The sequence below is a fragment of the Pocillopora damicornis genome, chromosome 5 (assembly GCF_964200805.1).
Source record: "Pocillopora damicornis chromosome 5, jaPocDami1.2, whole genome shotgun sequence".
NCBI lineage: Eukaryota > Metazoa > Cnidaria > Anthozoa > Scleractinia > Pocilloporidae > Pocillopora > Pocillopora damicornis.
The window spans coordinates 534,671-548,268 of record NC_142674.1 but is presented as its reverse complement, the minus strand read 5'-3'; the positions used below and the strand labels follow the sequence as shown (position 1 = coordinate 548,268).

General features: G+C 38.2%; 2 protein-coding genes across 2 annotated transcripts; one reads left to right on the top strand and one right to left on the bottom strand.

Moving 5' to 3' along the window:
• Positions 1-5,642: 5,642 nt before the first annotated feature.
• On the top strand, positions 5,643-10,801 carry LOC113665892 (uncharacterized). The gene is made up of 6 exons (XM_027181623.2): positions 5,643-5,788; positions 6,826-6,973; positions 7,426-7,640; positions 8,532-8,559; positions 8,984-9,505; positions 10,348-10,801. Exons 2-6 carry the CDS (start codon positions 6,838-6,840, stop codon positions 10,689-10,691), a joined length of 1,245 nt encoding a protein of 414 aa, XP_027037424.2. The 5' UTR covers positions 5,643-5,788; positions 6,826-6,837; the 3' UTR covers positions 10,692-10,801.
• A 687-nt stretch (positions 10,802-11,488) lies between these two features.
• LOC113665881 (uncharacterized) lies at positions 11,489-12,983 on the bottom strand. Its single transcript, XM_027181611.2, has one exon. The coding sequence runs from the start codon at positions 12,713-12,715 to the stop codon at positions 11,921-11,923; it is 795 nt and encodes a 264-aa protein (XP_027037412.2). The 5' UTR covers positions 12,716-12,983; the 3' UTR covers positions 11,489-11,920.
• Between the last annotated feature and the right edge of the window lie 615 nt (positions 12,984-13,598).

Sequence of the window (13,598 nt, the reverse complement as noted above, 5' to 3'; positions counted from 1 at the left end):
CGTAGAGTCTCGCGCACTATTTTCTTTGAGTTCTGTTTGACTGTTTCTTACCTTAGTTTCTTGCGCACTGTTTTCCTCGAGTTCTCTTTGACTGTATGTTATGTTAGTGTCTGCTGCATTGTTTTCCTTTTTTTGTCTTATTAGGTTATTTATTGCGTTAGTGTCTTGTGCACTGTTTTCTTATTGTTCTGTTTGATTACTTGTCATGTTGGTGCCTCCCGCACTGTCTTTTCTATGTTTTGTGTGACTGTTTGTTACGTCAGTGTCTCGCGCACTGTTTTCTTATAGGTGTGTTTGACTGTTTGTTACGTTAGTGTCTCGTGCATATTTTTCTTTGCGTTCTGACTGATTGTTTGCTACGTTAGTATCTCGGGAACTGTTTTCTTTGAGTTCTGTTTGATTGTTTGTTACGTTAACTTTTCGCACACTGTTTTCTCTGTGTTCTGTTTTAATCTTTCTTACGTTGGTGCCTCGGGCACTGTTTTCTTTGTGTTGTGTTTGGTTGTTTGTTACGTTAGTGTTCCGTGCACGGTTTTCTCTGTGTTCTGTTTGACTGTTGTTATGTTAGTCTCTCACGTACTGTTTTTTTTAGTTCTTTTTGACTGTTTGTTACGTCAGTGTCTGTCGCACTGTTTTCTCTTAGCTGTGTTTGATTTTGCTACGTTAATGTCTCGTGCACTGTTTTCCTTGTGTTCTGTTAGACTGTTTGTTACGTTAGTGTCTCGCGCACTGTTTTCTTTGAGTTCTGTTTGGCTGTTTATTACATCTGTGTCTCGCGTACATTTTTCTTTGAGTTTTGTTTCACTATTTGATACGTCAGTGTCTCGCGCACTGTTTTCATTAAAGTTTTGTTTGAATGCTGTTTGACTATTTGCTACGTTAGTGTCTCGCGCATATTTTTCTTTGAGTTCCTTTTATTACGTTAGTATCTCGTGTATTGTTTTCTCTTGCATTTTATTAGATTGTTTATTACGTTAGTGTCCCGCGCACTATTTTCTCTGTGTTCTGTTTGATTATTTGGTACATTAGAGCCTTGCGCACTGTTTTTGCTGTGTTGTGTTTGACTGTTTGTTACGTTAGTGTCTCGCGCACTGTTTTTTCTTTGTTTTGTTTGTGGCCTTCGTGTCTCGCGCACAAACAATCAAACAGAACAAAAGTGTCAATCGCTTTTGCCAATTTCCAGTATTGAAGTCGTTTAGGGTGTTTGATTTTGATGCCTTTTTGTCAGTAGTCATAAAAAAACCGAATGTCCTTCATTTGTGACTAAAATAAGTTGAAGCTGTTAATCATTTATTCCTACTAGTCAGCGACTCGTTCATTTTACGTCGTTTGATTTTGTGTCTCAATTTGATAGCTGCAGTAACTATCATGTCTAAGTCTGTATATTCAAGGTTCGGTTTAGCAACAGAAAGGATGTTCAATCGTGGTCTTTCATGGAAAGGGTCGGTGATGTTTTAAGAGCTGCTCGCTTCAATTGTATAAAAGGTTAGGTATAGAATTTCAGCTTGATAGCTTCCTATATCAACTCTCGTTTTTGTTTTTCTGTGCGAAATAAGCTTTAGCGAAAAATTCCCTTTACTAATCTAAGGAGTTATTAAACGTTCCTCAATTGTAGCATCTTTGTCTCTAATATATGAGTTCACCTAATCTGGTTGCACTACTAATCACAAAGAAAAATCAATGATTGTAATGATATTTTATAAGGAGTTGGTACACCAAAATTATAACAAATAGGAAAAAGAAAGTTGTCAAACATAAGATTGACCGACCTAGAATTACTTAATTTTCCGACGAAACGCTTCAATAATCTGAAACTTTCATGATGCCACGCGAACCTCTTCAACGTGTCATCAGAACATCAACTTCTGACTGAGTCGTTCCCATGTCACTCAAAAGTCAGAAATTACCAATATTTTGGAAGGGTTCCGTGTGCCTGGTGTAGAATGCATAGAGTGACATTTCTACTTTCGCTCGCCCCCTCGGTACAAATTTTATTTCTCTCCCCAGCCTTCAAAATTACGCCTACTCTGCAGACTGAAGCAAACAGAGTGTAGTAGGCTGATGATCTTTGTCATTTTCAGTGGCCAACATAACGGCAAAACGTGAACTTTGTTGTTAATTACGAGGTTTCTCGGTGTTTTTCCCCAGGGGGAGGAGATGGAGGATTACTTACCAGCGGCCGAAGCTCAGCTAACTTTGGTGAAAGCTATGGAACTGGAGGAGAGGGTGTTAAAGGATTCCTTCAGGGTGGAGAGGGAGGTCGAGCAATGAGCAATGATGCCCTTGGGGCTTTCTGTGGAGGAAGAGGAGTGTACAGAAATGGAGGAGGTGCTGGAGGCAGAGGCGGCTACTCATGGGGTGCTAGTGGGGATAACATGGCAGATTCCTGTGGGGGTGGAGGTGGCTCATACAACTCTGGTGATGAGCAAAGTAACGATTGCTGTTTTAACGACAAGGGACATAAGTTTGTGTTTGTCACGTGGTCTTGCCGAGGAAGCTTTTCAGCATGTTTCCTCGCAGGGGAGCTGCCCAAAAGCGTTGAGGAAGCCTCGAGCGAATTTTCCCAATTGTATAGTGAGAGAACACACTTAAAAAGTAATAAAACACTTTTTGAACGAGTTTTTCTTTTTAAGGGCTATTCCGTAAAAATCAGCAGATTAACAAGAATTAATGATTGTACCTCACTGAGCGAAATGAACAAATTTGGTTAGAATCTCCCAAAAATGCAACATCAAGCCACAAGATAGAAAATAATAATTATGTGTTAAATGATGTAACTATTACAAAGACTGAATTCAAATCGAATTATTTATGGCATTATACTACAAAGACCGTGAATTGAATGAGTAATTTAACTGAATAGGTTTTACTATGGCCGGAAAGTAGAAATCAGTCAAAATCACTCTCCAAAAATCGCGTGGGGGCGGGAGAGGGGGGGTTTCGGTTACTTCCTAATAATAGGCTTATGGGGCTGTGACGCTGGATGGTATCGCATTTTCATGACTATATTCACTATAATGGCTTCCATTTTCTGTAGAATTACTAGAGAGGGTTCGCTCTTTGGGGGTAAGAAAAATCATGTAATTAGGGATTTAAAAATGACAAGATTTTCGGTAAAAATTTCACCGTATTTCGAGCTGTGGTTTTAATGTCTAACAATCCGCTTGCATTATATTCTGTTCTTGACAAAGTTGCGATCGCGAAAATTGAATTTATCCAAAGGATTAATAAGATGAGGTCCATAATTTGCTGAAGAATGGACTATAATGTGGTAGGCGTTCTGAGAGGACAGCGGCATATACCCAACACAATTTGGCCCCACCCCCAGGTGGTGATGTTACATTGAGAACCAAGGAGCTGAATCGACCAGAGCTTTTCTTTTTAGTTTTTTTTTCTTTTTGGCTCCCTATTTAAAAAAGATCAAAAGGACTCTATTGTTTCTAGATATCAGCAGATGGAATTTGGCGTCATAATTTCTAAAGCTATGTAAAGGAAATAAAAACATCAAGAAAGCTGATATATCTGTCCAAAGTTTAAGAAGCAATTATCATGCTTGTTCTCAATTTATTTTTGTCGAAATTTGCGTTTGCACAACATCACCTACAATCTATCTGATCCTAACGTTTTTGTTTCATGCATTGAAGGAAGCCAAACACGCGCCTTAAATGAATAGTTTAAAGAGAAAATCAGTTTTTCAAACCGAAAAAAGACAAGCATGCATTATATGTGGGCGCTTCTAAACTGGTTTTTTATTTTCAAAGAATACAAACGCGTTCGAAACGCGTCCAAAATAAAGATAGGGGACATCTGTTTTCTTTATATGTTATTATAGTTTTAAGGACTCTTCATGCTTTGTATAACTTGACAATACCTCTCAAATTGAAAGCAGACCTCTTTTTAGTTGTTTTTCGATCGTTAAGGGAAGAAGCTGAATACGGGAATGGCTTTATTAATCTATCTAAAAAGATGTTTCGTCAACCTTTTTTTAATTATTTACATATCGAGAGTTATCAAGAGAGGCAGCTGTTATAACATTCATGGGACAGATGCGTGTTTTAAATTATTGCTTGACGTGTGCACTTAATTAAAGGTAAATATTGACGCGCTCTCCCATCGACTTGCTCTTCAACTATTAAGTGGCAACAGATCGAAGGTGCTGGAAAACATATTCGGACACTTTCTGAGTAAGTCAATTATTGTTAACATTGTTTAGCCTCCCCAACATCTATCTTGTAGTCGTTTGGTAGAGTCAGAATTGTAAAATTAGCCACAAAAAATGGAACGACTTTTTATTTTTTCTTTCCTTTCTAATGTTTTAGTAGAAAGAAAACAAACCGGCGAACACAGTCTTTATATCCGAAATCTGATTTTGGTTTTTTTGAACCACTAACGCTTCAATCTGATTTTTAGTAATTAGCTGCTATTTTTCCTTATAATTTCACTGCCTATCAATGCCGATATCTACTTGAGAAAATCTCATCTCTTGTCACTGACCAGGCTTTGCATTCGTAGTCTCTCAGATAGGTTGGCCAAGGCTTGTGTTAACGATAAACGTTAGAGGTTGCAAACCCATTTTACCCCAGAAAATAACTTTTCATTTCCTATCCATCAAAATTCAGCACCAGTCCCAGTTTTTATACTCTAACCGTATCCATGCCCAAATTTTAACAAATAGTAATTTTTCTAAGGACTTGGAAGATTTGACCAATATTTGTAATGGTGCTGATATGCATGTGATGAATATACTTAACTTATTTCACTCGTCTGAATAAGGGAGTTTGTTTTTGAAATTTGGAACTTTCTTTGAACATTCTCGCTGTCATTTGAAAGTTTAGTAGTGATATGGTACAACCTAAAACAACTCCACGGTATCTGATAAATAATTTATGGTCTTGTAGTATTGATTGGTTTTTTTCGGAATATATTTGAATTTGAATCCGAAACGAAATTATGTGTTTAGGCAAGTGTTTCTTAAATAATCAAATTTCATCATGTTTCTTATTAGGAATTTTGTTGGTATATTCTTTCATTTCTGAAAATAGTGATGCTTGCAACTCTCGGCACCGTTTAAGGATAAAATGTCGGTAATTCTATGTAAAGAAGTCCTCTTTCATTCCAAACATGTTGCCGTACAAATATTTACCGACTTATGCCATCAATAAGGCACCAGTTGTTACTCAAAATGGAAACAATATTAAAAAATTTTCAATGACCACATATTGGAGCATTCGAACCTTTTCTAACCACACACATCGGTCCTTTAATTACTTTATTTCGTGAATTTTTTTTTCGAGGCGAACGGGGTTTGCTTAGGGTGTGAAATTAGAAAGGTAGGTGGCGGATGTCAAAAAGGTTGTGTTTATGAAAAATATACTTGCCAATAATCGTTATTTTCGGGGCACAAGGTGGGATAATAAGCACGTTCTCAAAGCTATGGTGTTTTTCATTCTAACAATGCTTCCTCTATTGTCGTATTCTCGTAATTTTTGCAAAGTCAGAGGTTAAAATAAATGACGAGATAATCTGAGTATCAATAAAAACTGGCAAACCTTGAGGGGAATCTGATCGGATGGTATGTTAAGAGAGATTTTATCAAAAATTTAAATATCGAACGGAACATTTTTGATGTGGAATATGGATTTTCATTTTTGATATTCGAAGGCTTGCACTTGATTTCTACGAGACAGCCATCTTTGCTGCCTTGGAATTTCCAAACTTTTTAAGGGGAAATCGATTATGGGAGCAACGTTTGACGACAACGAAAGTCAATAACCAAAATTTAGCACAGGTAAACATCCCATCTAATGAGCAGAGTGCTAGCTGTAAACCGTTGCGTATTAATTTTGGGTATAACTTTGTATATCGGCTTTTTGAACCAAACATTTCTCGCACGTAACAGAAGAAGAATAAAAAAAGATGGTAATTTTTTTTTTTGTACTGTTACGCGTGCTGGCCAAAGAGAAATTTTTTCTCTGAAATTTCTCATTTTCTACATGTTTGAAGAAAATACTGCATCTCAGCAGATATTCCAGGGTCTTCCATTCCTTTACCTTTTTTCCTAATGTTAATTATTGCTTTGAAGAGGATAAGGATGGAAAAGCTGACATATCATGCCATGGGGTTGGTAATTTCGCAATTCAAATAATTTCCTTATGATGTGATCCACCGCATGGCCTTTCTAATAGCAATACAGGCATCTCGTAAGAAACCAAATATCTTTGTTACCTTTGTCTTTTTAGTGAAAAAAAGGTGTCAATTGCTTTTGCCAAGCTACAGTATTGAAGTCGTTTAGGGTGTTTGATTTGGTTTGCCTTTTGTTAGTAGTCATAAAAAAAAACTGAATGTCTTTCATTTATGACTAAAATAAGTTGAAGCTGTTAATTACTTGTTCCTTCTGGTCAGCGAGTCGTTCATTTTGCGTCGTTTGATTTTGTGTTTCAATTTGATAGCTGCAGTAACTATCATGTCTAAGTCTTTATATTCAAGGTTCGGTTTAGGAACAAAAGCTAAGGGATGTTCCATCGTGGTCTTTCATGAAATGGGGTTAGTGATGTTTTAAGAGCTGCTCGCTTCAATCATATTAAGGTTAGGTATAGAATTTCAGCTTGATAGCTTCCTATATCAACTCTCGTTTCTGTTTTCCTGTACGAGATTAGTTTTAGCGAAAAATTCCCTTTACTAATTTAAGGAGTTATGAAACATTCCTCAATTATAGCATCTTTGTCTTTAATATTTGAATTCAATTTGTCTTCCTAAGCCTTATGATAATGGATGAAAGCTTTTTACTGTTTTGGTAAGAAATTTTTAACTTTTTTTACTATTTAGCTTGATTCAGTAATGATCCAACTGATGTCACAAAAAGGAGCCAGGATGTGCGTGGCTTTCTTGGTTTTTTTGTGTTTCATTCCCATCTTTGTGGATTCTTCGTCATCTGTGCAGGGATTTAAGGAAACGCATTTTGAAGGCTTTGCAAGTAAATAAATCTATATAGTGCCTAAGTAGAAAATAATTATAGTGATGTAATTCATCTTTTGCTTCCTTAAAGATTATTTACTTATGTTATTCACCGGCGGTCTATGAAATTATGAAATTGTGTCAGTGGGATATTGGGCTTGAAGTAAAAATCCAACTTTTATTGGATTGGATGCCAGGCTACAGCTTGGAGAGACGCCAGTTCAAGCCCAACCTTGTATCAGAGTGATTTTTGTGTTTTACAGCGTTGTTATGTCATTGGCTTCAACAACAAAATCTGCTATATTTTCACCGTGTGTACAGTACCCAAATGAGAAACTACCAGCAGTGAGAATGCACAATGTGATGCTGTGAACTTTGCGCTCAAAACACCTTGCCCTGAGAGCAAAAACTCCATTTAACTACAAACTGAGTAACTAATTTGGGTTCATTTCATCTGATTTCATTTTGCAGACCATTACCTTCGAGGCCACATTGCGCAAACTCATCAAGTGTCTACATCACTTGACTGTGCCTTTTATTGTATGACCGACTCAAGGTGTCAATCTTACAACTACCATATGGAAGGGAAAACCAATCATACGTGTGACATAAACAGTAAAAATAAAATTGCAGACCCTGTGGCTCTTGTAAACAAAACAGGATTCATTTACTTTCAACCATATGAGGTAATCGGCTCTTAGTAACCCCCAATTTTTTTTCGCGTTTAATTCTACAAAAGGTAAAAGTAGAAAATATTGTGGCGAAAAGTTCACCCATTGCAATTTAGCACTCAAGTGAAAGTGGCCTTGAGAGTTGTTCTCTCTCATAATTTATCCTTCACTCACGGCAAAAAAAAACTTTAAATTTTGACTACGCTCACACGAGACATTCAACGTGAAAAGTTTATTTAGGATGAGTCAGTCAGTCTTCTAGTATTCGTATCCAGATAAAATCTTATCATGCGCACACTGAAACTAGGAGTTCTACAAAAAGAATCTGTGTTACGCCAGATACGAAAAACCGCTGAAAAACCGCTCTTTAGATGTAGCAAAAAATGTGTGGAAACGTATTCTTCATCTAATGCAGCAGCACAAAATCCCGAAGAAAGGGTAAATTAACCTGGTTGCACTGCTAATTACAAAGAAAAATCAATGATTGTAATGATATTTTATAGGGAGTTGGAATACAAAAATTTCAACAAATACGAAAAAAAAGTGGTCAAACATAAGACTGACCGACCTAGAATTACTTAACTTTCACGCGAAACGCTTAAAATAATTCGAAACCTCCCTGATGCTACGCGAACTTCTTCAACGTGTCATCAGAATATTAGTTTCTGACTAATTCGCTCCCTTATCGCTCAAACGTCAGAAATAATCTATCTTTTGGAAAGGTTACATGTGACTGGTGTAAAATGCGTTGAGTGACAACAGCTGCAAAGGAGACGACCGTGTGAACTCAATACATCATGGGACATTTATTTCAGTGTACTCACAGCTTAAAAAAATTACGGTCTAAATTTTGAAATCCACATAATTATGATTTTGATGACATCTTTTTCTTAATTTAATTTACAGCCTCGTTCTCGTCGAGGTCCTGTCCAAGGTCAGCTATGTTTAAGACTTTTATTTCTATAAAGACTTCAGTCTACGGATGTTCTAGCGGAGTTATACCACGTAGAGTATTAACAGTCCGCGCCCTTGTTTTTTGTTGAATTAGAACTTCTTTTAAAAAAATTCCGATTGAGTTTTATCTAAATATTCCATTGACTAAAATAAATCAACTTCTACATAAACTCAAATTAAGCTGAGCCGTAAAGCATCTGAAAATGAAGAAAATGCGTTTTAGCGAACTAATTCAAATTGAAAGTCACTCTGTTTAGCAATACTCCTCCCAGGTCTCGTCCTGTTTGATTTTTGCCATTGTTCGTGGCCCTGTTAGGGACATCGATCTGTGATCTGTTACTTAACATTCACATGTAAATAGGGAATCCGTTTGTTAATGTTTGCACTTTTTGATCATGGTGCAGGTTTTACGGCTAATTTTACCAATCTTGGAGCCAGCGGTCGCCTCGGTCCTTCATCGATCGGTGATCTTTACAGAGGCCAGGGTCACGATGGTCATGTGACACTTGTGGCGGGGATCCAGCATTGGCGTTTACCGTGCACCACCCGGTACAAAATAGAAGCAGTTGGCGCCACAGGTGGCTACGATTCAGTAAACTCCGGAAAATATCGCGGTTTGGGAGCGCGCATAATCGGCACTTTTCAATTGACAACAGACGAGACACTCAAAATCCTGGTTGGCCAAGAAGGGGGTATCAATATCTACACATCTTCTGGAGGGGGAGGTGGTAGTTTCGTGGTACGTTCAGACAACACCCCCCTGATTATAGCCGGGGGAGGTGGAGGGAGGGAGTCACCGCAGTCCTCAAGAACTCAATGTCACGCCACCACAAGCACATCCGGAAATCAAGGATATCCCAGTTCAGTCGTGTGGTCTGGAGGAAGTAATGGTAATGGAGCAAACACCGCTGATAATGGAAACTCAGGTACACTTGAGAATCCATCGATAAGTTCAATCTGAAAATGATTTGACGGGATGTAAATTTGTTGAAACGGTTTTTTTATGGTCACATCTAAACCTCATCGCTTTCGCATAAATAAATTGCGCCTTTTGGTTTCAGGTGCAGCGACAGTAAAAGTGGAATTATTCAAAAAAAAAATATATTAATAGCAAGCAAAAGAGTTGTTTTATAGATTCTTTTCTTGAGGTGTCTTTTTTGTTTAGCTAGCACCAGCCTAAGATGAAGTTTATGACTATACAGATTTAATCTCCATAAAAAAAAGTAGGCTGTTTCTGCGAGTGCCATGAGGTATCATTATCCTACCTTTACTAAACGACAGACACTGTCGTGGCCGAGAGCATGGTGATATCTCATTCGTAATTTATTCAAATCCCGACCATGCCTTCCTTCTAAGGCAGGATAATTATCTGATAATCACGCCAAGTGTCAACAGGAGAGGCGGACATAGTCTGAACTGCAGGCGTCTGATTAGGGCGAGTTAAACAACTCACGATTTTTCATTCGACCAGCCATGTTTGATTTAGAGTAAGAGTTCGGGGGAGGGGGCGGGGAAAGGCGAGAAGTAATATTCATTGCCCTTACCCCTTCCCTTCCCCTTCCTTTCCTCTATCGCTCGCTCCCTCGGTACAAATTTTATTTCTCTCCCCAGCCTTCAAAATTACGCCTGCTCTGCATACTAAAGCAAGCATAGTGTGGTAGGCTGATGATCTTTGTCATTTTCAGTGTCCAATACAACCACAACACAACATAACGACAAAACGTGAACTTTGTTGTTAATTACGAGGTTTCTCGATGTTTTTCCCCAGGGGGAGGAGGTGGAGGATTTTTTACCAGCGGCCGAAGTTCAGCTAACTTTGGTGGAGGCTACGGAACTGGAGGAGAGGGTGGTAAAGGATTCCTTCAGGGTGGAGAGGGAGGTCGAGCAATGAGCAATAATGCCCATGGGGGTTTCGGTGGGGGAGGAGGAGCGTATGGAAATGGAGGAGGTGCTGGAGGCGGAGGCGGCTACTCAGGGGGTGCTAGTGGGGATAACATCGCAGATTCCTGTGGAGGTGGAGGTGGTTCATACAACTCTGGTGATGAGCAAAGTAACTATTGCTGTTTTAACGACAAGGGACATGGATTTGTGTTTGTCACGTGGTCTTGCTGAGGAAGCTTTTCAGGGGAGCGGCCACCCAGCGTTGAGGAAGTCTCGAGCGAATTTTTTCTAATTTTATAGTGAGAGCACACTCAAAAGAGTAATAAATCACTTTGAACGAGTTTTTCTTTTAAGGGCTATTACGTAAAAAGCTATTCGGGAAATTTGTAAAATTTCACTTAATTAAAGATTTCTGTCCCAGCCTACCAGCTCCTTTTAGGAGTAAAAATTTATTTGGGAAATTTTTAAAATTTCACTTAATTAAAGATTTCCGTCCCAGCCTACCAGCTCCTTTTAGAATCATTAAAAACTGATGATGAAAACGTGAGTTTCAACTTTCACACATCTAATTTCAATGACTTGTGGTAAAACTCTTGCCTTTCAAAGCATATTCACTGTGTTTAATACATAAAAAATGAAAGCACTCTTCGTCCAGCCGCTATCTGAATGTAATGTAGCTTGCTATAGAGGAAGTTGTCGATAGTCCATCAGGTTACATACCACATCGTTCTTTCTGATGAACCCTAAATTAGGCAAGAACGGGCTGGCAGATGGCCTGCTTCTAGTAGTAAATTAACAGGACTGTACCTGAATAAGCTTTGTGTTTCAAAAGTCTCGAGTTTTCCTTTTTCCTAATTTTGTTTCCTTTTACAGATTTCTATGAACGTCTCAATATTCTTTCGCTTCTTTTGAGAGACAGCGGTTGTTTCCCATGTTTTCCTAGAAATATTGCGCGGGATATTGGCGCGCAGGCCTTTGATGCCCTGGCGCGTACTCTACGCCTGACCGCTATGCTGTTGTAAACGGAGTTAAGTGTTGCAATAACGAATTTATTTGACGGTTGTTGTGTGAATTGCGTTCTAAATCACAGGAATTGTTAATTAATCTAGTGATTGGACAAAACTCTTTTTCTTTTTTTACTCAGACCATTGCTTTTTCGCTCAAGTTTACACGTTAGTTTGATACATTATTCTGTGTGTGTAACCGTCGGGGAGCGCGGAATAAAGTTTCTGAGTTGTACAGCGTGGTAAAAAATAAATAATAAGTTATATACAAATTAATGCATCTTAGTATAGGATGTAAATTCATTTTAAAGCTGTCATAAATTGTAGGCTCACACTTATCATAGCAAGAAAGTGGTAGCATTTTAAGATACTCCTAATATTTCTCATCTCCTCATCTGAATGACGTTCGGAATAAGATATTTGCTACAGGTCATCTAGGGTTAGAATTGAAAACTGCTAGATCACAGAATTGGTTCTTAGTTCCCTTAATTCTTCAAGTTTCTTTTTCACTTGAAGAGTTGACACGTTCATTTCTTGGAAATATTCCGTCGTTTGATGCATGTCTTCCTTCAGTTTGACTAATTCACTCTCTATAACGTAGATGACATCAAGACTGTTATGGGTTGGAGAGGTACTGTCTTCGGACTTTTTCGTGGCTTTTCCGTGACTGTTCGGTGGTGAGTCGTCGTGGCTAGGCGGAACTCGTGACCGTCTCGTATCAATTACATCCTCGGAAACAACTTTATCATTTGCCAAAGATGAAATCCCCTCTCTTTCTTTTCGACTTGGAAATGGTAAATTCGTTATCGAAGTTTTCACTTGAGCATTGTTTTCAAATGGAACGCCACTTCTCAGGGAGAAATTCATCGCTGAATAATTTTGACTTTTGACGACATTGGATGAAATACCGCCGCCATCTGTTAGTGGTGGTCGTGGCGGTTTTATCGCGGTTTGTTGAGGACCTTGCGAGTTTTTTCGCGGTATGAAAGCCGTCTTTCTTTCCCTTCTCGTTTTCAAATCTTTACCAGATATTTCTTGATCAGATTCGCTATTACTAGAATCCGATTTCAGTTTTGTGTTGGTCGCCAACGCGAAGGCTAACTTCTGCCTCAGTAGCTTCGCTGCTTTCCCCTGATCCGTTAGAGATATTTTCCGTTCCCTTCCCTTTCCATCGTTTTCTGCTTCCGTATTCGATGTTTCACTGTCTCGATCACCGCCAACTCGTCGCGGAATTCTACTTGAACTTTGCATTCTTAATTAAACCTTTCCACTTCGCGTGAGGATTAAAACATAAACATGATCTGTTTTTGATTTGAGTTTTTTTTAGAATCATTAATTAACACCACAACACGCAAATGCATTAATTCACATCTCAATCAACCGCTCGATTTTACGGACACGAGTCACCTAAAAAGGCCGGATAAACTTAAGCGTAGATAGACACAACAATGACATATAACAATACTCAGTGGAGTAAAATACAAATGATAGCCTTGTGCCCTTGGAGCATATGCGCGTGTCATTTCAACGCTGAAATGTAAGAAGACAAAACATATCGACATTTGACGTACTAAATATGATCCATATATTGATCTTCCTGTTCTTGCATTGCGTGATTCTTTCTCATTTGCATATTGTAATTCTTTAATTCTTTAATGTTAAAGTTTAGCATAATTTATGAACCACAAATTGTGGCAGGCTTCTGTGGCCAAACTTGCGTTCAGGTCGATTGAGGGCTCGCTTGCACAGGAAATTGAAGAGCAAGAAACCATTCTCTCTTCATTTTATTTTGAGTTTTTTAACTTGATGATTCGTTCCCGCTCCTCAACTTTGTTAGTCTTGTCACTGATCATATCGCCTTCAAGTTTCATAAACATTTCATTTTAGCGAACTCAAGTTTGTCAAAAACCCAATCAGTTACTTCAATTGCCCCTTTTCTAAAAGTTTTCTTCTCGCTGTAATTTATTATTTTAGGCGTAGAATCAACTGATCGCTATATTTCTGTCAATAACATTAATCCAGAAGTGTTCGAAACATCGATCAAAAAAAATTTCATTTTTTTTGTAAATTTTGTTCATAATTCTCGATAGTTTTATGTTGAAGACCCTGTTTTTCAAAATAGGAGTTTTTCTAC

Bases quoted from the DNA above. Each gene is read 5' to 3' on its own strand.
- LOC113665892 (XM_027181623.2), top strand. From the start codon at position 6,838: ATGATCCAACTGATGTCACAAAAAGGAGCCAGGATGTGCGTGGCTTTC. The intron at 7,641-8,531 runs GTAATCGGCTCT...TTTAATTTACAG, and splicing joins TTTACTTTCAACCATATGAG to CCTCGTTCTCGTCGAGGTCC. The intron at 9,506-10,347 runs GTACACTTGAGA...GTTTTTCCCCAG, and splicing joins CGCTGATAATGGAAACTCAG to GGGGAGGAGGTGGAGGATTT.
- LOC113665881 (XM_027181611.2), bottom strand. From the start codon at position 12,715: ATGCAAAGTTCAAGTAGAATTCCGCGACGAGTTGGCGGTGATCGAGAC.